Below are 25,060 nucleotides of genomic sequence, written 5' to 3'. Positions count from 1 at the left end.
TGTTATGTGATAGATGTTCTCTGGGGCTTAGTGGTATAGTCTTCCTGTTCCCCTGAGCTGGGTGCTGCACCAGTGTCCCTTGTGTGGGTTGTGTGCACCCTCCTGCTGTAGTTGGGCCTTGACTGCTGTTGGCATATCAGTGTGTTGGGTTGACCCTCAGCCTGACTGGCTGTGAGGATTGACCATAACCACAGCATATAAGCTGCTGTGTGAGGGTCACTCCATGGAGCAGGATTTTCCACAGTGGGGCTCTGTTACCTACTGAGACTACCTTTTGGGTATACAACTTGTGGAGCTAATTGGGTGGTGCTCTATTGTGGTCTAATGCTAGCTACTGGGTATATTGGTTCTGGGGCTTATTGAGAGAGGCTCCAGGCCAGGTCAATGTCAGCCTCTGCCTATGACTGAACTGGGGCCCCCTGATATAAGCTATAAAATTATTTTTGATTATCTGCCTGTGTTGTATTGGAGATGTACAGGAGAGGTTATCTCACAAACCAAACTGAGGCTGGCTGCTCCCAGTAAATGACTTGGGACCACTCAGCAATAGACACAGTAGTCCCTGAGGTCACCTGCAGCCTCTTGGCTGCCTGTAATACACAGCCACGGAAAGATCCTTGTGCAGTATGTGAGATGGTTGGAATAGGATCCGAAGAAATCATCAGGGTGGGGTGACCGGTATTCACAAGGTTAACATAGATTCAGTTTTGGTGCCAGTGTTGAGTCTGGGGCCACTCATCAAGAGGCACAGGGTACTTGAGACCAGCTGCCACCTGCTTTGGGCCTCACATTTGAGAGTTTTTAAGAAGTATTGCAGCACAGGCTGAGGCCAGCTGCTTGCCACTGAAAGAGCCCCTAGTGGTTTGAGGGCTCAGGCTGGCTGCCAGCACCTGAAACAGCCTCTGGCAGTACAGCAGTTGAGTGGGGTGGGGTCTCAGAATCATCAAGTTGGGACAAGTGGTGTTCACTGGTTAGTGCAGACTCAGATTTGATGCCAGTGTCCAGCATTGGTTCACTCATCAAAAGGCACAGTGCACACAGAGGCCAGGAGCCTCCTTCCTGCAGCCTACATACCTTTGAGAGTTTTAAAGAAAGACTTGAGTGTGGGCTGCCTGTGGCTGTAGGAGCTTTTGGCAATGCTCTGGCCGAGTCTAGCTGCCAGCTTCTGAAAGAACTATTGAGGTGCAAGAATTGTGTGGAATTAGATCTTAGGGAGTCACCATGGTAGGGCAAGTGGTGTTCCCCAGGTTAATTTGGATTCAGATTTGGTGCCCACTGATGCCCACAGGCCCTCTGGGGGGAAAGCTCTTCACAGGAAACATGATGTTCACCTGCTGACTGTCTGAGAGGAGGGTTCAGCACAGGGACAACTGTGGCTCTCTCTTCATCTTTCTCCCTGCTATACAATTCAGCCTCTATCCATACATCTCTTTTGCTCCTCCTGCCACTGTTCCTTTGCTGGAGCTCAGAGTGAGTGCCTGTGAGTGTGGGAGGCTATGAATGCTCTTTAAGGAAACATCTATGTTTCCAGAAGCCCTCTGTCTCACCCAGATGGATAGAATCACCATTGATTTTCACAGCCAGATTTTATGGGGCTTCCTCTTTTCGTCACTGGTATTCTGGGTTCAAGAGCCCAGTGTGGATCTGGGACCCCTTGCTTCTCCAGGGGAATCACTGCAGCCAAGATATACCTCCCAATTTCCAACTGCCACACAAGGGTGTGGGACTAGCCTGTTCTGCATCCCCACCCATCCTACCAGTCTTGAAGTGGCTTCTTCTTTATATCCTTAGTTATAGGACTTCTGTTCAGTTAGTCTTCAAGTGCTTCCCCAGGTAAGCTGTTCTATAATTTAGTTGTAATTTTGATGTGGTCATGGGAAGAGGTGAGCACAGCATCTACCAACTCCATCTAGGCTAGAAGCCCCCAAGCTTTACTTGTTCCCTCTAAATTAATAGGATCCTTTCTGGCAATCCAGATGCTTATCTTTGCTAGGCTGTCCTTGCTCTTGATAATGTGTCACTTAAGTATTTTAAACTGTCTCTTCAGCTTTCTGGTTTTTTTTGCATTCCTTACGGTTTTTACAAAGGAGGTATTCTACATTGGAAGTGGCCCAGAATAGTACCAAGATTAAATAGAAAAAACTAGAAAGCAAATAATTTTTATGCTCTTATTTGAATACTTGAAAATATTTAATCATTTGTGGTTCTCTATCTTTTCTCAAACATAAGTGCTAGCCCAAAATAGGGTAGACATTCAGGGAAGGCTGGGATGCACAATATCCTCTTTCTGTATCCCTCTATGTATCTCCAGTAGATCAAGGCACAAAGTAGATATTTAATAAGGGCAGTTAATGGATTTAAGGAAGAAAAAAAGCACTCCCTTTCAACAGTTGTGTTAAAAAGCTTTGCCATTTTCTCAGATGTTGGTTTCTCACAAGTCTCAGGGCAACTTCCTTAATTTTGTGAGAGTTTGGAAACATCTGCAGGAAATCCCTTCACCAACAATCTCTACCTCACTACAGAGATGACACTGGCAAACTGCCACCAGGCTCCATCTTTTCAGCCACCCATCCATTCCACCTCCTAAATCATTGTTGTTTCCCAGAGTCCAGATGAAAGACTTGTCTCATAGCAGTAGACTCCTTTTCCTAGATAAGCACATTTCTCAGTAAATTCAATGAATGAATCTGCAGTTGGCTTAATCTTCCCATTCCTTCTTTTTCTTGGCATATTTGCCAGAGCTCTGGCACATGGTCATTTTGGGCTGTGTTGCTAGTGATTGGATAATTCAGAGGTCTGGGACATGACTATAGATATGGCAACATCTACACAATAAAAAATTAGAGATAATGTCCTGTTTTAAAATGAACACATAGAAAAGCATCTATGAATTATTCACTAGTGTGGTGATTCACAGGTTAAGATTCTGTAGTGCATAAGAAAATTTTATGATATTTAATGTGCTCAGAAATGTAATTACATTTGGGTAGCTGAAAACACACATAATTTTGAAACCACAAGAAGGTGATATTTAAAAAATATTCTTCAAAACAACTGTGAGCACATGTTGAATTGATTGGCATCTGGGTACCAACAGTAGCCATTCTTTGAACAAACCTGGAGAAAGACCTTTATAGGGATAAAAAATTTGGTATAAGAGCACTCACTGATGCTTAAATTTAAGGCAAATGGGAATTCTAAAGCACAAAATATGTCATTAAATGGTACAATAAGCAGCTATCATACTATGTTTTCAAACATTAATTTCATTTATTATGTGATAAAAATGCAGAGGCGAGAACTGTTATGAGGTCAGTGTAGGAAGTGAATTTATCCTTGATATGACCTTCAGATGATAACCTAAGTTTATGCAGTAATATCCTTAAACAGACCTCATTGTATTTTCACATACTTAATGCATGTTAAGGTTTGTGTCTCTGCAGCAGCCTAAGTAGTTCATCAAAGATAATGTCTAGATGTCTCAGTCTGTCAAATGCTGCTTCCTGCTGGTATGAGATGCTAGTCAATACCTCCTACAGAAGCCTAGATCAAACATAGACTTCTAAACAACACCAAAAATCTCAAAGGTATACCAGTGGTTGACTGTGATTGGGTGAGGGAATTAGGGCAAAGCTGTTTAATATATAAAGGGTTTTACTTTAGAGAAATGAAAATGTTTTGGAACTAGATGGAGATAGTAGTGGCATAAATAATTGTGGATGTACTAAATTCCATTGAATTGTTTGCTTTAAAATGGTGAATTTTATGTTATGTAGATTTTAGTTCAATAATTTTTTTAAGAAGTCAAAGGAGACAACCCCACAGAATCTGGGAAGAGTTATGCAAGCAACCAAGACATAAGTAGGATTCTGAAGGCACTCTTTGCATGTTAGAATATTCTAGAATGTACTAGAATGTTGAGCCTCATGGATGCGCAGGCACAGAGAGGACAACCCAGGGGAAAAGACCATGAGGGGCATAAATGCATGAAAAAGGAAATTTAAAAAACTAGGAAACTAGAAGGGACTTTGGAAATTGTAATTACCTTCCACATCACAGCCCAGCAGCTCCATTCTTAGCCCCAGTCCAGCATGAGTGGCTCTCTCAGGGTAGATCCTGATGAATCGTGTGGAAAGAGGTTGAAAAGTCCGTAGCTCAGGTGTATCATAATTACTGTTGCCTTCAAAAGACTGTAATGTATGAAAAACATGTTATTAGGAGACTTCTGTCCAAGATGGAGGTGTAAGTAGACACACCGTACCTCCTCACACAACCAAAAGAAGGACAACAGCAAATTTAAAAGCAAAAAACAACAGAACTGACAGAAAATTGAACTGTATGGCAGTCTGACAACCAAAGAGTTAAAGAAGAAACATTCATTCAGATTAGTAGGAGGGGCAGAGATGGGCAGCCAGGTGGAGAGGACTTGTGGCAAGGTGGCAGCTGGAGTACTGGATGAGGCAGTGGCTGGCAGGAAGGGCAGTCCCACATTCATGTGTAGATAAATCGGGGGGAACAACTGGGGAGTGAGATAGATAGCACAACCCAGGGTTCCAGTGCGGGGAAGTAAAGCCTCAAAGCCTCTGACTGAAAACACCTGGTGGGCTTGAGGTGGCAGTGGGAGAAACTCCAAGCCTCATAGGAGAGTTCGTCGGAGAGACCCACAGGGGCCAATGTACACAAACCCACCCACCTGGGAATAAGAACCAGAAAGGACCAATTTGATAGCCAGGTAAGTGACTGAAAGCCAGCAGAGAGAGAAGCAAGTGGCACTCTTCCCTCTCAGACCCCTCCCCCACATATAGCATCACAAGGCAGTGATGTGGGTTGCCTAGCCCTCGTGAACACCTAAGGCTCTGCCCCTTACTATGTAACAGGTGTGCAGAGATTAAAAAAAATGGCCCAAATGAAAGAACAGATCAAAGCTCCAGAAAAATTACAACTAAATGATGAAGAGATAGCCAACCTATCATATGTACAGTTCAAAACACTGGTTATCAGGATGCTCCAGGAACTCACTGTGTACTTCAACTGCATAAAAAGACCCAGGCAGCAATGAAGGTTGCATTATATGAAATAAAGGAAAATCTACAGGGAACCAACAGTGATGGGAAGGGAACCAGGACTCAAATCAATGGTTTGGATCAGAAGGAAGAAATAAACATCCAACTAGAACAGAATGAAGAAACAAGAATTCAAAAAAATGAGGAGAGGCTTAGGAACCTCTGGGACAACTTTAAACATTCCAACACCTGAATCATAGGGTGACAGGAGGAGAAGAGAAAGAGCAAGAAGTTAAAAACTTATTTGAACAAATAGTAAAAAACTTCCCCAATCTGGCCAAGAAAATAGACTTTCAGGAAGTCCAGGAAGCTCAGAGAGTCTCAAAAAAGTTGGACCCAAGGAGCAACACACCAAGGCACATCATAATTACATGGGTCAAGATTAAAGATAAGGAGAGAATCTTAAAAGCAGCAAGAGAAAAGGAGAGAGTTACCTACAAAGGAGTTGCCATTAGACTATCAGCTGATTTCTCAAAAGAAAACTTGCAGGCCACAATGGGCTGGAAAGAGGTATTTAGAGTCATGAAAGGCAAGGACCTACATGTAAGATTACTCTATGCAGCAAAGCTATAATTTATAATAGAAGGGCAGATAAAGTGCTTCCAAGATAAGGTCTAGTTAAAGGAGTTCATCATCACCCAGGCTTTATGATATGAAATGTTAAAGGAACTTACCTAAGACAAAGAAGATAAAAAATATGAACAGTAAAATGACAACAGACTCACAGCTATTAACAACTGAACCTAAAACAAAAACAAAAACAGCAAACAAGTAGAACAGGAACAGAATCACAGAAATGGAGATCCCATGGAGAGTTATCAGTTGGGGAGTAGGTGGGGTAGAGAGGGGGGAAAAGGTAGAGAGAATAAGTAGCATAAATGGTAGGTAGAAAATAGAAAGGGGAAGGTTAAGAATAGTATAGGAAAAGTAGAAGCCAAAGAACTTATATGTACGATGCATGGACATGAACTAAAGGGGGCGAATGAAGGTGGGAGGGTATGTGCAGAGTGGAGGGGAGTAAGGGGGGGATGGGACAACTGTAATAGCATAATCAATAAAATATATTTTAAAAATTTTTTAAAAAGAAAAATACCAGTTATTACTAAAACCTCCCTTTCAGCAGAAGAGTCTCTCCTCAGGACTCTCAATAGGGTAGAGAACTGGGGCTCATCCTAATACTTCATATATGCTTGATATTTTTTTCATAAATGAAAAATGGAAAAAAACAATTAAAACTCTTCTAAGAAGCAACAGATATCATTTATCAGAAACCAGAGTAATGAGACATATTTTTAAATGATATGATGATGTGCCTGGGAGAAGTGACACTTTTACCACTTCCTTGAGGTGGAGGACTCAGGAAGAGAACTTGCCATTTTTCAGAGCTTATAACAGACAACACGTTTTCAGTAACTACTCCTGTTACAATTCTCTTAAATGAGCAGGTCCTCTAGAAGAAGGGTGAATCTAATTGCTGAAGTAAGAGATAGCAAATTTAATGTAGTACAAATGCTGTTTACTCAAGAACTTGTGTTATTCTAATACCTCAAAATTGCTATTTACTTAAGCAGCTCCACCATTTGTAGATAAAAGACCTTCTTATCTCAGGAATGTAACAAGAGTCCTGTCTGTTAAACGATGTTCTGGTGCCTGGTTGATTGCACCTCTTTGTCAAGTACGTTCCTAACTAACTCACTATGACATCTTTCAGGAGCTAGGCTACCCATTGCCAGTGCTGCTGTTGGATTATTTTATTTTCCTTTTTCACATTGACAGGAAGGTCAAAATCCTTGAGGGGAATCGTAAGCAAATGGAGCAATGACTAGACCTGTTTTCTTCTTCAAAAAATGGATAAGCCTCCCTATATCCTTTTTTTCCAACACCATTGTTAATCCAGTCCAGAATGGGAGAAGGGAAAAGAGTTTAGAAAAATCAGATCGCCTTATCATTGGGAGTGGCCTTTTATATATCAAATATCCTATGATGTTTATTGGTGAAAGGCATTGTTCTAAGTGCTTAAAATATATTAATTCATTTAATCCTCAAGATAAATCCACAAGGTAGATTTTATTATTACACTTCTTTTACAGATAAGCCACAGAAAGGTCAAGCAACCTGCCCACAGCCATAAGGTACTTATGGCAGAGCCAGGATTCACACCTAGGCAGTCTGAGCTGGTGCCCTTCACTGCCACACTATATGATGACTCTGCCCTTAGAAATAATCTAGTCTAATCTCATCATTCTAATAGATGAAAACACTGAGGTCCAGGGAGCCGAGGTCTTTGCCCAACGCCACACATTTAGTTTCATTAATTTTGCTTTAAATGTTTTTCATTTTGAACTATTGAACCTGTTAGATCAAGCTGAGTGGATGGCTAGCCTCAGGAGTGGGAACCACACCCAATAGGTGAGTCATAAAATAGCCAAAAAAGCTAAAATTCAGTGGTGGAAATGTCATGGCAAAACAGGGGACACGTGTAAGAGGAGACAGACAAATTGGATAGGTGGTGACATAACCAGGGTTTTCTGACTTCTAAAAGGAAATTAACTGGTCTTTTCCAACCCAGAAAAACCTTTAGGAACCTCAAAACACATGGCTAACAAAGAACCACTCCTCTCTATTAAGGTTTCCTTCTGTTATTTTCAAGAGTAAATTACCTGTTGGATGAGGTTCTGCACTCTTGAGAGAATTGCAGTTGCTGCCAGTAATTGAGAATCTGACATACACTGTTAGGCCCAATTAAGTGTAATTAGTAAGATACTAATTATACTGTAAATAGCATTACTACACATGCAAGTTCTGTCTCTGTTAACATAGTTTCAATAATCATAGGAGAAAAGCACTTATATCTATGGAATCCCAGACTCATCTCCTAATTTTAATTTAAGTAAAGAATCAGCACACTGTAAATCTGCTAGTGATGAGCTGGGAAGAATGTTAGCAATGAAGAGCTGCATGGAACTGGGCTAATTTTTCTAGCATGAGATCATTTATGAAAAATCTTTGTGTCCTTTTACTAATCATTTTTTAGAAAAAGAGGGCTTTGGATATTTAAATCCTCTATCTGTTCCTGAAAAGTCTAGTTAATTCAAAGACTTTGATATATTTTGTTCACTGTGCACTATTTGAGGGCAGGAAGCAAGGAGAGAGCACAGAGGATTTTAAATCTATCAAAGTGCTGTTTCATTTCATAAAGTTGTACTCATTTTACTGTTACATACGGTGGATTTGGCATCCTGAGGAGGTAACCTTCATTTGTAAGTTTAAACAGAGTATTTTTTGAAATCCTCACCTGAGGACATTTTTTCACTGTTTTTAGAGAGGGAGGGAGAGAAGACGGGAGAGAGAGAAACATTGATATGATAGAGAAACATTAATTGGTTGTCTCCCATATTCCCGGAATTGGGATCAAACCCTCAAACTAGGTATGTGCCCTCACTGGGACTTGAACATGCAACCCTTTGGCTATGGGATGACACTTCAACTGAAAGCCGCATGGGCCAGGGAAATATAGTATGTTTGGGATATCTTTATATAATTTAGAAATATGTGCTGCTTTTAAATTGAAGATTTTACCAGGTTTTTTTTCACTATTAAGATTTTATTTCTGGAAAAGGGCACTTAGGGATAACTGATTAGGCTCTAGATAAACAATTTAGAAGCTTTCATGGTTTAAAATACTATAGGAAGATGATAGTGATTGATAGAATCCTATTTTAGAAATAAAATTGAACACATTCACCCAATCTTGAATGGATATTTTTTATTAACATTGAAAACTGTGTTGGCTTCTTGTGAAACTCTATAAGCAATGTACTACAACAGAGTGATTTACAGACACATGATTAAGTTACAAAGGGAAGCATATGGTGTGTCCTATCCAGAGCATATGGTGATTTGTTTTCTTTCTGCATTAGAACCTAGTACTGAAGAACATGTCATGGCGCACACTGCCATGAGACAGTAGCTCCAGGAAGTTGTTGATTTGCAGTGACACACTGTGATAAAGTCACAGGCTCACTTCTCCTTTAGAGATTGGCTCTTAGGGAGAACTCCAGTTTTCTGTTTATTTCACTTATTCTTTCACCAAAACAAGAGGGGAAGACATAAAAGGGAAAATGAAATGTACACAAGAGAGAGTAGCTGCACACAGATAGTAAAATCTCTGAAAATGTTTTAGAAACCGTAAGTTAATGAGAGGTGAAATGGGAGAGAAATTCTTACACTTACACATCATCCTTTTCAGTGGCTGACTTGCAGCTGGTGGGGGATGGGGCAGTTTCTGCAGAGCCCTGTGTCTGGACAGACTGGGAGCTGACTGCACCGCCCAGCTTTTATTTTTCTACCTGCAATGCATTTTCTTGAGCCACTATATTAAGCCACCTTCCCACACCCACTTAGAATGGAAGTGAGGACATTATTCCCTCCTGTCACTAGAATCTTCTTTTCACAAAAGGAGTAGGTCCTGGGCAAGGTGAGATGGGAAGAATGGAACTAAAAAAATCCAATTGTTTTGGGTGTGAGAAGAATCATTATCTTACTACAATTCCCACACAACATATAAACTGACTATGCTTTTTTACTTATTTTAATCTCAAACCAGTTTCTGAGCCACCCAACATACTGCCTTCCTAGTTCACACTGTGTGCTCAGGAAAGGCAAATAAATTCAACAATCACTCTAAGGAAAGCATAATCACTAAAGAACATCTATTTAGTTAAGAAGTATCATTCCATGTGTTCTGGTGAGTTCTGGAACATTTTCATATTGGAATTCCCTTCTCCTTTCACTGGATGAAGAACCAACTGCATTTTAAAACGTTCCAGTGCATAAAAAAATACAATAGTCAAAGGTAGAAGCAATTGTGTCCATCAGTGAATGAACAGATAAACAAAACATGGTCTCTACAGACAATGAAATATTAGCCTTAAAAAAAAGGAAATTCTGACAACATGGATAAACTTTGAAGGTATTATGATAAATGAAGCAAGCCAGTCACAAAAGGATGAATAAAGGATTAGGCAGACGTAGGTTTACAGTTAGTTGTTCATATGGAAAATGTTCATATGGAAATTATTAATAAACAATAATATAAGAATAAAGTCAGTTTTGCATACTCACAACTGTAAACCTACTTTTACCCTGCCTTGTATTGTATGATTCCACCTACATGAAGTGTCTAGAGGAGTCAAATTCAAAGAGACTGAAAGTAGAATGGTGGTTTTCAGGGACTGGGGAAGATAATAAACATTACTGAATTGTACACCTAAAAAGGGTAAGATGGTAAATTTTATGTTATATGTAGTTTGCCATAATTGAAAATTTTAAAAAAATACACTTAAAGGAGGGAGGGTGACAGAAAGGGAGGGAAAGGGGCTGACTGATACTCATAAATTATAATCTGCTGAAAGATTCTGAGTTCCTGCCCGGTAGCTGCTGTCAGCCCCACTTCTTACCCTCATGGCTGCTCTGTCTCCTGTCTGTGTCCAGCTATTTGCCAATCCTAAGGGAAAGAAAGCTGACCAGCAACATAGTTCTTTTCCATGTTTATCTCAGATCTTACTTTCTGTACCCCAATCCTGTCTGCCCTAGAACTGGGGATCACTGATCTCAGGGCTAAAAGGAAATAAGAAGCCTCACTTCCTCAGGAAAACACTGGAGGTCTTTCAGCTAAGTCCAGGACATGAGGGAGGACTTCCTCCTGGCAATCCCTTCGCTCCCTGACCCTGGATCTTACCTTAGCTTTGCGCTTGCTGTCATCCATAATCATTTTCCAGTCCGAGCCATTGTTGCTGTACCCGATCTTGAACTTCCTCATGGACACCTTGTTTTCCCGGTGCTTTCCCCCCTGAATAATGATGCCCCTCACAATCTTCTCCTCTCCCAGGTCCACTTGGAGCCACTCATTTATATACGGATGAGGAGCAGGTGGCAGTATCCAGCCAGAACGACTGGTCACGAGGCGAATATTTTCAGGCATCCAGTTCCTGTCCCCTTGGTTTGATGCTGTAATCTGGGAGTCAGAAATAAGTCCAGATACCATGCCCAACATTCCAGAGCAAGGATAATCTAGAGGTAGAATGAAATAGATAATGCAAAATGACTTTTCTAGAAGCCTCCTTGCTTAGAAAAAACATGAATCAAAACATTTTCTGTACTCATGCCTATAAATGTTTAAATATCTGAATCTTTTGACATTAGACTCTCCTTACATCATATTAGGATAAAAAAATCTTCAATAAGAACATACATTTCCCTACTTTTTGAGTTTGTCCAAGACAGTTAACAAGATCATAGATCTTTTTATATCTTCTACAGCAGCCCAAGTAGCTTCTGAGTATGAGTATCAATCATTGATTCATTGATTACTGGCTCAAAAACAAAAATGTTCAACGCTTCAGTTATTTTCCTTTCAAAATTCCACATCACAAACAAGGACATGCACAAGAATAAAACCCCATTTTTCTTGGAAACAACTCAATTCTGTATACTATAATCAAAATTTAGCCTAAAATATGTAACCACCTTAGGAGACGTATATCTCATACAATTAAACTATGTCCATGTAATCAGCCAAACCTTAAGAATTAATTACTGAGATACTTTCCACATGAACTGCTATACAGTCCAGATCATGTCATTTCTTTATTCACACATTCCGTGCCTGCTCACATAGGTATTGTGTACTTACTTTCTACCAAGCAAGCCTTCCACAGAATGTCCTTGAAAGGCCTTTCCTCATTTGCCTCTTAAAGATTCTAGAAGCAATTGAAATGAAGGACTTCTTCACTGGGGTTGAGAGAGTGGGGAGGCTTTCTTTCCTTCTGTTCCCTTCATCTGACCCTTCCTACTGTCTGAACTACTCAAAATCTTCATCCATTTTCAAATGCCATGGCATTTAGCCTCATCTCCCACCTGTGGGTGGCTTTCTTTTCCAAAGGTCTTCTCATATATTGATAGCCACATTCAGTTCCTTGGATGACCGCAATTTGCCTCCCCAATTTTAAGTTCTCTGAGGCCATGAACCAAGTCATATTTAAAAATGTTCTATGACTCCTTGTGTCCTGCTTTATTAATGTATTTGCTCAACAAGTCTTTGTTGAGTGAATAAACTCATTGACACATTAAAAAGCAGCTGCCCATTTCCTAAGCACCTTTCCTTGGCTGAGGTCTGAAAACTAACAATAAATTCAATGGGGATTAAGGAAAGATTTACAAAAACTATTTTACTAGGGGATTATGAAATTAAATTGTTAAAAATAGAAATCACATTTTTGGTCAGTGTGGTCACACCTGCCTGATTCAAAACCAGCTTTTATAAAGAAAAACGTTTAGCTGGTAATGAGCACCAGATGTTACCATCTGAAGAAAAACACAATTAACTTGAATATCGAAAGAAGAGCAGAGCCTTTACCAGATCAATGCCCTTCCTCTAATGCAGAGCTGGCCAGGGCATAGTTTACAATCCATAAACCTAGTGAGACCCAACCCCCATCTAGCCAATGTGTCCACAGGGCACACATAGCCATTCCTTCTGTATGTCTGCCTCATCCAAAAAGAGAGATAAAGGGGAACCTTGATTTGCCTTTGACTAAAAACCATGAGATTCTTTCAGCAATGATTGGGAGAAAAAATATATTAGCAATTTAAGGTATATGTGTGATGCTAGGATTGAACTCTACTCTTCACAGTAGCAGGCTGGCTCAGATACACTTCAGCCTGTCTACATATCAAATCCTTTGGAAATAGTGTTGCCAGAGTTAGCAAACAAGGACTCAGACAAAAACAATAAAAAAAGAAACAGGATGTCAACCTAAATTAGAATTTCAGACAAACAATGAATAATTTTTTTAGTATAAATATGTCCCAAATATTGCATGGAGCATACTTATGTGAAAAAATCATCTGTCACTTATCTGTATAAAATTTAATTGGACATTTTATATTTTACCTGGTAACGCAGTTTGCAAATCTTAAAACTCATCCTAGACGGAAAGGAGAGTTAAGTTCCATGATGGTGGACTAAGGGGATTGTTTTCACTTATATTATTTTACAATAAAATCTCTATACTTTAATGGGAAAACGGAGATATACTGATAAGTCAAATACTCAGTCAACCAAATCTGAAAGAATGAGAAGGTAATAGCTGCATTTGATGGAAGAACCTGAATGAGCATAATTTAATCTTTCTTCGATGACTCTGAAAGTGTCTTTGGATGCTGTGGTGCCTGATATCATCACTGAGAACTTTTGATTAACATAGAAACACACTCATGTGTGCAGAATAGTGTTAATACACATCTGGTTAACAAATACAAGTTAACAGAATTTGTAGTATGCCCTCATACATTAAGCAGTAACACTCTAAGATATTTTTACCAATTTCTGTCTTTGCCAACATGATAGAGCCTGCTTTGTCAATCCCCTATAAAGTAGAATGGTTTGCTACAATCTTGTTTATATCTTTACATGGTGACACATCATTACATGCTCTGGACTTTCCAGAATTACAAATTTTCTGAATACAACAATTAGGCTAAAACTTGGGGCTCTGGAGACCTTGGAAATCAAGGTGATGTATTCATGTGGTCACTACTTTTAATTCAAAAGTTTCTTAAAAATCTAGATTGAGTTAGACCTGCCTCCTCAAGAAAAGAGGGTCAAATTTTGAGATACATTACTTGTATCTGATAGCATGGATAAAACTGCAATTCATTCATTCATTAATTTAAAAGTTGGCACATGAAAAAAAAAGTTAGCACATGGAGCACTTCCAGGCATATAGGGCACAACTGAAAACCAGTCCAGGAGGGGCATGTGTTCTCCTTTCATTAGTTTCCATTAGGAGGGGACCATGGCCCCTAAAGGAAAATTTTCTGCTTCTGGTACCAAGAAGAAAACACTGATATTGTTTCACTAGAGTTTCTGTTGCTGGGGCTTATTGTAGGTTCAGTTTACTGAGTACCATGTACTGTTTAATGTACTAGGTACCATTTAGTAAGAACTTACTCTAAACCAGGTGTGTTATATATATTCTTTCACTGAATCCTTATTATAGCTGAATTAATGTTAATCTTACTGACCAGAAAATGAAGATAAGAGGGACTAAATATCTTGCCCATGGTCACGCATTCACTAAGTGGATAGTACAGAGCCAAGCCTGGAGGGCTGTGTGCCTTCTGTCCATGTGACCATCATTATAACATGCTAATCTCTCCAAAAACCTGCTTCAATCAATTATTTGGAGATTGTAGCTCTCTTATTAGAGAGAAAATATATGAAATGAAGTAGGGTTCATGAATAGCAGAGTAGCCCATAAGCCTAAATGCAGTTCTGATTTGGAAACAGAGGCCACGTTCAACAGTTGTGAAATACAGTGCATGCAAAGACATTAGAGTGTGCTGCTACAGACACCTATGTTTAAATAACTAGGGCATTTTTTAAACTATATTCAGTTGATTATGCTATTACAGTTGTCCCACTTTTTTCTCCCTTTATTCCCCTCCGCCCTGCACACTCCTTCCCACTCATCCCCCCCTCCCCCCGCACCTTAGTTCATATCCATGGGTCATACACATAAGTTCTTTGGCTTCTACATTTCTCATAAGATCCTTAACCAACCCCTGTTTATTTTCTACCTACCATGTATGCTTCTTATTCCCTGTACCTTTTTTCCCCTATTCCTCCCTTCCCACTCTCTGCTGATAACCCTCCATGTGATCTCCATTTTTGTGATTCTGTTCCTATTCTACCTGTTTGCTTGGTTCATTTTTCTTTTTTGTTTTTTTTTAGGTTCAGTTGTTCATAGTTGTGAGTTTGATGTCATTTTACTGTTCATAGTTTTGATCTTCTTCTTTGTCTTAGATAAGTCCCTTTAATGTTTCATATAATAAGGGCTGGGTGATGATGAACTCCTTCAACTTGACCTTATCTGGGAAGCACTTTATCTGCCCTTGCTTTCTAAATGAAAGCATTGCTGGATAGAGCAATCTTGGATGTAGGTCCTTGCCTTTCATGACTTTGAATACTTCTTTCCAGCCCCTTCTTGCCTGTCAGGTCTCTTTTGAGAAATCAGCTGATAGTCTAATGGCAACTCCTTTGACTAGGTCATTTAATAATTTTTAAAGATATAATACATTACTTGCCTTCTTTATATGTGAAGACTCATACTCTTAGAATTAACTTTCAGGAAAATCCTTGTGAAAATAAAAATAGAGCATTTGGGTTTAAATAAGTATTTTATTTAACTAAAGGAGAGCCTGGAGATTCAGAGTTCAAACTAACACATTTGAAGTCTTCATAAAGTTTACCTTTTATTTATTTATATTTTTGGTACAGAGACATCAGATTAGGTTAGAATAATAGGCCAGAAATTTCCACCTTGACTTCAAATGGCCTTGTTTCTATAAAGTTATGGGTCCTCTTACATATGTAATGCTCTGAAAATGACTAGAACTTTCTCTAATGAAACTTCTGAGCAAAAATAAAGTCAAGGTTGTATCTTATTTTTCAGTGTCTTTTCCTCCTTCAAAACCCCTTTCACCTAATTCCTGCCTCTAGGACCTTGAACTTCTAAGTCTTAGGTCCTAAAACAATAAACATGGCTGTCTTGAGGATAGAAATAAATAAAATTTTGGTAAAAAATCAGATGTCGGTTTTTACTTTCTAAAATGGATTCTACTTGTTTACAGTATAGTTTTTTTTCTTAGTTCACTCTTTCCCAAATTTCTTATAATTTCATGGAAAATTGTCCAGGTGATTTTTTTCCTTCAAAAGTTGGTATTTTCCTTATCTAAAAATAATTATAATAAAGCAGATAAAAATAAAAACAATAGAATTGGCTTTCATGAAATAAGAAATTAAATACCATAAATATGTATACTAATAGAACATTAAAAGATAGTTCACACACTTTTAAAAATTGTTCACTTTTAATTACTTTTTGGTGAATCAGTGACTGATTCTGTTTTGAACCTTTAAATTTACTCTAATGGTTACATTGTACTGCTCTTTTTAAAATGAAAAGATTACAATGTATTTATTTGAATGAAAGGGAATTCTAACATGGCTGCTATTTCCTTCAGAATCCAAAGTGCATGAGTAGTAACAGCAGTACTGATTGCCACAGAAATATGAGTATAAGAGGACCATTCTTTCCCCTCCAGCTCTGTTCTGACCTGGCTGAACTTTTTTTTAGCTCCTTAGTCTCTCAGTACTGCATCTTCTTCATCTCTCAAATGGGTATAACCCACATACTTATAGCAAATTTAAAAGAGACTTTAAAGTCTTATTAATGTCAGAAGAAACAAACTAAAAAACTGGAAACATTGACAAACTGATTTCTAATATTAGTATATTCATTCATCCAACAAAACATAGCTAGATATTGAGACAGCAGCCAAGAGAAAGTTGTCAGGATAGTTAGTGATTAGAAATTCTCACAAGTTAAACTTCTTAACTATAGTTCATGAGGCCACCTCTAGAATTTGAAATTTAAAAGATGAAGCATGTAGAGAACATTCCTTACAATGGTTATTTATTATAAATCTACTAAGTACCTGTCAGTGTGCTTCGTACCCTGGAGACAGGGATAAAGGGCATGACACTTGCCTTCGTGGAGCTTACGGTGTAGCAAAAAGGCACCAGTTCACAAATCCTTACCACATGCCTGCCTGTGCTAGGTGCTTTATACCCACGAGCTAATCCATTATCATCACAGCCCTGTGATGATGGCTGTGAAGTAACGATGATGACTGTGTTCCAGGTGAGAAAACTAAGGCTTTGTAAGGTGACAAATTGCCCAAAGAAACAAGCTAGTAAATACAAGTGGAATTTAAACTCAGATGTGCCTAATCCAAAGCATATGATCTTAACTATCAAATGACAATGACCACATATATACAAAATGACTCTCCCCATATTCAGAAGTTGATATAAATCAAAACTAGGTATCTCCAAGCAGGAGCTTACCTGTTATCTTGCAGCCATATACTTCAAACCTCAGAGATATGCCATTTTCCCAAGTCAGAGGTTTGATTCGGACAAATCGAGTTAGCAGAGGTTTCGGGAAAACTCCAAACACAACATCCGTGGGGTTGGTGTTTCCCTGAAAGACCTATATGGAAAAAGGAAGAGCCCTTTAATAATAGACTTGTTGGATTGAAAACAAATCTACAAATATGTTTTTGTAAATGCTTATAAAATTATTTATAATTTCAGCATTGTCTATCCAGGTTGAGGTGGTGTTAATAAGTCACCATGTTATTTTTCCAAATGATGGCAATCAGAAAGAATCATGTCTAATATAGAATATTTTCACATTGGCTAGAGCCTCCAAAAGCACTGTTACAAGGATAATATTTGTTAAAGAATACACACTATTATCTTAAAAAGTGGGTGATAACTAAATTTATCATAAAGACTAACAAAATGCTATAGACATTTGATGGGAACTCTTATTATTTTACTTTCCCAGGAACCCCCACAAGTTCTGCTTTTTGAATTCAGTGTAGGGTCTGGCTTTTAAAAAAATTCTAGGGTGTGTTCCAAGCTTTAGCACAAGGTCAAGTAAGTGGCTTTCTCCCTTCCAACTCCATTTCTTGATGGAAGATCTTCTCCCTGACATTAATTAATCCGGTAATCTTTCTGGGTTATTGGCAAAATTACATTTTAGTGGTCCAAATCAAAGCTGAGTTATAAATGATATGTACTTAGAAATCATCTTTTCCAGGGCTTCTGCTTCTAGTTTTCAAAGGAGTCATTTTATTCTAAGAAAGATGAGGCACGTCATTGCAGGTAGTGAGTGCTCATCATGAATCGTCTCCCACAAGGATTTGCCAGGGCCTGGGCCTGGGCCACAGCCACTTTCTCGAGCAGTGGAGATGGTTTGCCATTGTGAATATCCTGCTGGTAGACCTGCCTGAGATGAAACTGAAAGCCTCCATTTTCCTGGACTTTACTTTTGCCTGGATGGAGGATGATCAGTATAAAAGTAACATGTCTCAGTAACGTGGTGTGCCAGGCCAGCCTCCTCCTCCTGGACTGTGTAACTAGAGAAATTACTGGGTTCATCAGAGGTATGGAGATTCCTTTCCATCTTCCCAGGTAAGTTTGCAGAAGAGAACCACAGTTTCTCAAGGTTTGCTCTTCCCCTGGCAGAAAGGGCTTATAAAAGTCAAGATGCTGTTTTTACTTCATTTAGCTTAAATGGCCAACACAATCGAATGGGTCACATGCTTTACCAAGTTGGCTGTGAGCCTGATCCCTCATTCAGAGATGACTTAATATCATAATTTATCTAGGCTGTGATGAACTTCAGATTTCTTTCATACCTCAACATCCCTCTCTGGGAAGCAATTTGTGTGGGAGCACTTTTGTATGACAAAGAATAATGGGTCACTGCCAGGAAGGGTAGAGTCCCAAACTGTAGTGCTTAAAGGGTTAACAAGCATACCCAAAGGAGAGCCCGAGAGCCCAGCAGTCTGTTAGGGCACAGCATGCTCCAACCTTTGACTCACACCAGGGGATTTTATGTTTGCTGAAAGTCAGGTAAGGACATGCCTTCCATTCACATAGAGAGGACTGCTGGGGGGTGTGGCTGGTCCCAAGCTGTTGTGGCTGAGGAAAGCAGGAAAGAGGGGAGCAGGCAGTGGCTGAAAGGCCCCACAGTACATAGAAAGGCAGGTGGCCAACAATTACTAGACTACATGTGGATGTTTGGGTTTCACTGAATTCAATGGAAGTGCTCAGAAGAGATGCCAGGTTTTTATCTTTGCTGGATCTTTCATTATTCCTTCTGCCTCCCAATCTGAAAGCTCTGTGTGTGCCAGGGTTCTCCTGACAGTGGACAACCCCTTGCTCTGCCTTCAGAGAACCAAAGTGTGTTTCTGATACCCCTTTCAGGCCAAGTGAACAACAGACAGAGACAATGGCTGCAGAGAAGGTCTTGGAGAAGCAGCATTCATTTCCTTAAAGAAATGGCCTCAAGGTCTGGGGTCAGTTCTCCCCATTCTCTCTGGATTCTCTTGTTGTGGTGTGTCCTTGGCATTAGTGAGGTTTTTTGTTTGTTTGTTTTGGTTCATTTGTTTGAAATTAAAACATGTCTTCAAAAAACTACTCCAAAACAAAAATAAGCCATGAAACTCAGGGTCAAATTGACTTGCTTAACCACCACAAATGTTGACTAGGACAGTTTTTCTTCCCCAGATAGAAGACTGGTTCTCTGTCCTCACAGGCTAGATGGTGGCCTTGAACTTGCATGTCCACAGAGCTTTCCTTCCAAAGAGCAGCTGCACACCTATATCTGCTTTAGTCTTGCCTCCTAACAAGAGAGAGGGCTTTGCAGTAAATCAAAGGAAAGTAATAGTTCTCTCACTTCACACCCGGGAAGCTTTTCTCAGCTCCTGAGCCAGCAGAAGTCAGGCTGTGAACACTTGAGAGAGATAAGGACATGAACCTGACCGCTTCTCAAACCCAGGACTTCAACTCACATGGATCTTCACTAACATCCTTATCAACTCTCTACATTGCTCAGCCTCTGGGGTAATCTTTTAATTTTGGGGAAACAGTGAATGTGAGTTCTCAGAAATCTTTTGATTATTAAACAGAGCAAGTATAACTTCAATAACACAGCCAGGCTGAGAAAAAACACCTCAGTGTTTTAGGGCAGAGCTCCTAGAAGCAGGGCATGGTTGTGTGCCTCCTTGGTTAAAGCAATGAGGAGGTGGTGTGGATATGATCTAAGTGAACATGGTGGACTGATTAGCTTAGTTCTATGTATTCCACAGAAGCAGCAAAACACACTAGTAAATTAGTTTGTGAGCCACAGAGGGTAGATGCAAAAAGACTTTTCTAAAACTAGTGTGTTACAGAGAGGAAGAAAGAATGAATCCATGAAAGAGAATGGAGAAGCACAGAGAGTGTGTGTGTGGGTGGGGAGTAACTCCTAAGACTCTAAGAGGACAGTGTCCTGTGCACGGTCCTTGTCCCTATGGGAGGTGTGAAGTGATTCTAATGTCTGACACTGACAATGAATTGGCTTTTGGCTTCTGGATCTGGGAATATGAGACACCTTGGTCAGATTTAAACCTCTAATTGCACTTTTCATGTTAAAATGATTGAAAAATAAACCAGAAAGGCCAGACAGAGAGCTCCCAAACAAACTAATACAATTGATCACCCATTTCAAAGTCTGAATTGGTGGAAGGGGTGGTAGCCAAACTTACAACAGGCCTATTTCCTTCTTTGATGGTGATCCAGTCTTCCCCATTGGAGCTGATGTCTATTCTGTAAGTGCTGACGTAGTATTTCTTCTTGGTTTCCTTTGAAATGGCCCCCTGGGTCCCAACAGCAGTGACAAAGCGCAGAAATCCTAAGTCCACCTGCAAGACAGTACTTATGTGGTCAACTGTCCATCCCTGCATTGCCCTTACCAGGAGCATATTTCCATGCTCCATGGTATAGTTTCCACCTACCTGGGATCAGTAGATTCCAATTATTTCCATCTGGCATTAACCACCCATAAGTCCCCATCCCATTCCTTCTAACAAAAGGCAGATATTAGAAGACAACAGTTGCCCTAGGCTGGCAATTACCAGGAGGAGAAGATTCTCCTTGCTGTGATCAAGATTGCTTGAAACTGGGTTCAATGTCATGTCATTATATTTTTCTAAGAGATTAACAATGCACATAGCAATCCAAATAGCACATCAATATATGTCATTTTACAAATAGAAAATCAAGACAAACAAGATAAACTCAGATGTTGGATACTGGAGAGGCCGGGACTAAAACTCAAGTCCAACATGGTCCTATTCCCATCACTCTTCAATACCCCACCTCCTTCCAAAAAGAATGCAGACTAAAACAATACTGACTTTGAAAGCAATGTGAGTACTGTGGTTTGGGAAATGGGCCCTAGATTTGTAATCTGGAATGGAGAAGGGAGGAGGAGTGCAAAATGAGGATTGTTGTTTCATAAATTTGAATTTCAGATAAACAACAAATATTTTTAGTATAAGTATGTCCCATACAACTTTTGGGACCTACCATAACTGGGTCATTGCTTACTTGAAATACAAATTTAGCTGGGTATTCTGTATGTTACCTGGCAACCTTAAAACTAACTCATTGAAGATAAATAATCAGGTGATTTTTAGTTGTTGCAAAAACTCTGATTTCCTAATGTTTCAATTGGAAAGTTAATGGGTACTCTGCAACTGTTTTCAAATGCTTTCAGAACACTTAGTGTGTTATTTACTGTCCACTGAGTCATGCCCAGTGCCATATCTGCTTTCAAGTTGAAGGGCTCTTAAAATCTTGATATCCAAGGGAGTATGGAGCAAAGCTATTTAAATAAACTCTTCCTGTCAAACTTACAAATGACTCTTCAGCCTGAAAATGATTAAATTCCCAAGAGTGCATATTTAGCTTAGACTGATTTGAAATAACTCTATAACTTTATTCCCTGGCTGTCCTATTCCTGCTTTTTAAACTTTGTTTTTAGAATAAAATTTACTTACCAAGTAGGAAAGAAGTTAACTGGTTGTTAACTAGAGAATTCTAAGCACTAGAAACAGCTGAATTAAAAGGAGCAATTGATTGAAATTTAGGTAGCCAACACAGGAAGCACGCAGTCTCAGATAAGAAGTCCTCCAAAGTATGTGCATGAATCACTCATAAAAAGAAATGTGTTTTTTTTTCAATCACAGTGAAATGCATTAGCAACCCTCCTTTGTAATTGCATAAAGTTTCCTGCTGTGCTATATAAAACTCTGCAGATTCTCTTATTTACCACAATGGAATACTTGACATTTCATTTAATTTTCCTTCCTAACATTACTGCCATTGGATTTAGTATGGATGAATGACAACCTCACAAAATGATTAGAGCTGGGGATCATTGCAGTTAAAATTAGAAGGTTCCCAGAACTCTAACAATCAGCCTCACCAGCACTGTGGGAACTCACTGGCAATGCTGGGGATATTCTTTTAAGTCGTTTCTCCCTCGGTACCTAAGGGGAATGCCCTAACAGAGACCCTCCCGTACCTGAGGTTTGGAAGGAGACACATAGCCTTGGGCCTCAGAGGTACCATGGCTCACACTGCAGGTGTTTGTGTCAGGAGAGTCAGGACTACATGCCTGGGTGCAGACCTGTTTCACAGGTGAAGCCCTCTCTGCTAATCATGACATTAGCCTCATTTCTTTTTAGTCTCACCTGCTGCATGTATCTCCCAGACCCATTAAAATATTATTCCTATCACCAGAGAAGCCTTCGCTGCCTGTGTGCCTGGATATGTAAAGTTCTCTTGACTTAACGATTTCCTTTTTTTTTTTTTACTACGAGTGACATTTTTTTTCTTTTTGGTCTGGTAAGCACAGTAAGTCACTTGTCACCCTAGAATATGAAGTGCATAGCTCATGTCTCCACCACTGAGTCCATCCTGTTGTGTTTCTGCTCTACCGCCATCTAGACTTTTATGGTTTCTTTTAGGGAATATATGTGTTTCTATATAGAAAAGTAATAGATGGCCACTGAAAATTCAAAAGATGCAGAAAAGGTTAGAGAATAAAATAAAATCTCCATAAGACCACCATTAGGAAATAACCACTGATAGATAACAGCCTTCCAGATTTTGTTTCCTTATGCTAAATGTATGTGAGTATTACCTGTATACTTTGTTATGAAAATGTGATCATTTTACCTCTGGGTTTGATAAGCTGCTTACTTTTATGGATATATTTCCAAGCCACAATATCTTCTTACATTACTACTTTCGATGGCTTTATGGTTTGCCATGGTATGGTTGTAGCATAATCCATTTAATCAGGGTGCTACCCATGAACAGCGTTACTCCACTCAACCGACACTCATTCAGTGGACACTTAATCCTGCTCATCTGCTAAACTCTGTATTAAGTGTTGGGGATAGCAAAAGCAGTAAGAGTGTGGGGAGCACAAACACATGATTGCAGAACAGGGCAATTTGCTGCAGCATAGAAGAAGGAATAAGCCCTTTTCCAGAGATTGGAGCTGGGGGACTAGAGATATTTCAGCTGACTTCAGTGTGTATTATACAATGGATACACAGTAGGAGCTTGCAAGTGAGCACAGAGGGAAAAAATGTTCCAGGGAGATGGAAGAGCAGGAGGTGCAGGGCAAGAAGGAAATAAATGAATCAATTGGCAAACACTAAACAACCTACCACGTTTCTCTCACCTCTGTAGACATTCATCAAGAAATATATTGCTGTCTAAAGATTATTGCGCTCTAGTCATTTTAAAGCCAAAATAATTAGTCATGAAAATCATTCAAGATAAGCCAAGACCATCCTCTTGGTGGTTTAGGTTTTTGAATTATGATGAGCTCTCAACAATCTCACATTCTAATAGACAAGATTGATGACTCAAGACAGGCAGCTGGAAAGACAAAGATACAATGGAGAGCAGTTCTAGACAACACCTCCCTCTGTGTTTGAGGGTTCATTGTCCTAACAATACTTCCTTTCTTTCCATAAAATTTCAGACACACAAAACCCATAATTAAATAAGCTTCTTTCCTTAAATCCAATCAGTTATGGTCCAATCAGTGTTTTCTTATTTTGAAAGAATATCATTGTTTCACAGCTGCTTTATTTTTAATTAGGAGATGGATGTGGTTTCATATCTTAGTTTTCTGTACTTCTGTTCACCATTAAGAGTAATGGTAAGGGCCCTGGCTGGTGTGGCTCAGTGAACTGAGCACTGGCCTGGGAATCAAAGGGTTGTGGGTTTAATTTCCAGTAAAGGCACATGCCTGGGTTGCGGACCAGGTCCCCAGTAGGGGGTGCGTGACAGGCAACCACACACTGATGTTTCTCTCCCCTCCTTCCCTTCCTCTCTCTCTAAAAATAAATAAGTAAAAATCTTTAAAAAATTAAAAAAATGAGTAATGGTAAGGGAATGCGATGATGGGAGTGAGTGTACACAGACCTGTACATCAAATGCATTCATTAAAATTGTTGAATGTTTCACTCCCTGTGTGTGACAAACATCTGGTACTTATCTGATGGTATGTTAATTATTTTGCAGAAGTTAATCAAACTCCCCTTGAGTTTTAGTGGCCACTCTTTGAGTTAGATTATGTAGCACCAATAAAAGAAATGACCTAATATGACATCCTGTGTCCAATATAAAATTTCAATACTGCTGGTAGAATGTCTACCCGCATCTTACTTTCACTAAAAAGAAGACATCTCCACACACAAAAAGAAGATATCGCTAGACGTCAGATACAGAAGAGAAAAGCCCACATTTTATTTTGGGAGGGAAGTGCACTAATAGAAGAAAATAGCTGTCCTCACCTAATTCTAGGGAGCAGAAGAGAGTGTCCCAGCAGCTTCTTTGGGTGAGGACACCCACAGTGGGGGTTATAACCATGCTCTTGACTTACTCATTGTTGTGAGTTGTCTACAGGTAGAATTCACATGTGCTTATAAGGCCATGACATTGCCTCAGTAAAGACAGGAAATACATTTCCCAGATAAAGAGAAGCCAGGAGAGGCACAGGTTTTACTGGGAACCACTTGAGGAAAAAGCCTTCTCTTCAGCATTGTGTAGCAAATCATGTAGCAAACCTTTGCAAACTGTTGTTTAGGCACTAGCATGCAGCCTCTGAGCCAAGATATGAATATTGTTGCTTCTTATCATAATACATAAACACCTATTGGTAATGTCATACTGTAGAAAGCCTCATTTATAAAATTAATATCTGTGTTGCTCAGTAAAATACTGCCCATTGAGCTAGACTGGCAAGGGAGTGGTTACCAGCTTTTAACATTCTCGAGGCAGGTTAATGCAAAAGCCTGAAAAAATAAAGGACAAAGAACTGAGATCTGATTAAAAACAGGAAAAATATTTCTTGGTAGGGGGACTGTGTCAGATTTTTTCAGTGTCTCTGATAACTCGAAGAGCTGTTAAATTCATCACTAGACTCTACAAGCTAAAGAAAATATTT

General features: G+C 39.5%; 1 protein-coding gene across 7 annotated transcripts in view; it reads right to left on the bottom strand.

Annotated features, from left to right (window-relative positions):
- NRP1 (neuropilin 1) overlaps positions 1-25,060 on the bottom strand; it is a 163,101-nt gene that overhangs the window by 34,866 nt on the left and 103,175 nt on the right. For 6 of the 7 annotated variants that reach the window (XM_036027501.1, XM_036027499.1, XM_036027503.1 and 3 more), the window contains 4 exons: positions 20,292-20,447; positions 17,038-17,182; positions 10,804-11,135; positions 4,046-4,190 (listed from right to left, as the gene is read on the bottom strand). In XM_036027501.1, the coding sequence (XP_035883394.1) occupies positions 4,046-4,190; positions 10,804-11,135; positions 17,038-17,182; positions 20,292-20,447 (778 nt within the window). Of the gene's footprint in view, positions 1-2,285; positions 2,309-4,045; positions 4,191-10,803; positions 11,136-17,037; positions 17,183-20,291; positions 20,448-25,060 lie in introns of those variants that run through there. The other variant, XM_036027508.1, reaches the window with a different exon arrangement.

Source organism: Phyllostomus discolor, chromosome 1, assembly GCF_004126475.2.
Source record: "Phyllostomus discolor isolate MPI-MPIP mPhyDis1 chromosome 1, mPhyDis1.pri.v3, whole genome shotgun sequence".
NCBI classification, from domain to species: Eukaryota; Metazoa; Chordata; class Mammalia; order Chiroptera; family Phyllostomidae; genus Phyllostomus; species Phyllostomus discolor.
This window is presented reverse-complemented; position numbering and strand designations above follow the sequence as displayed.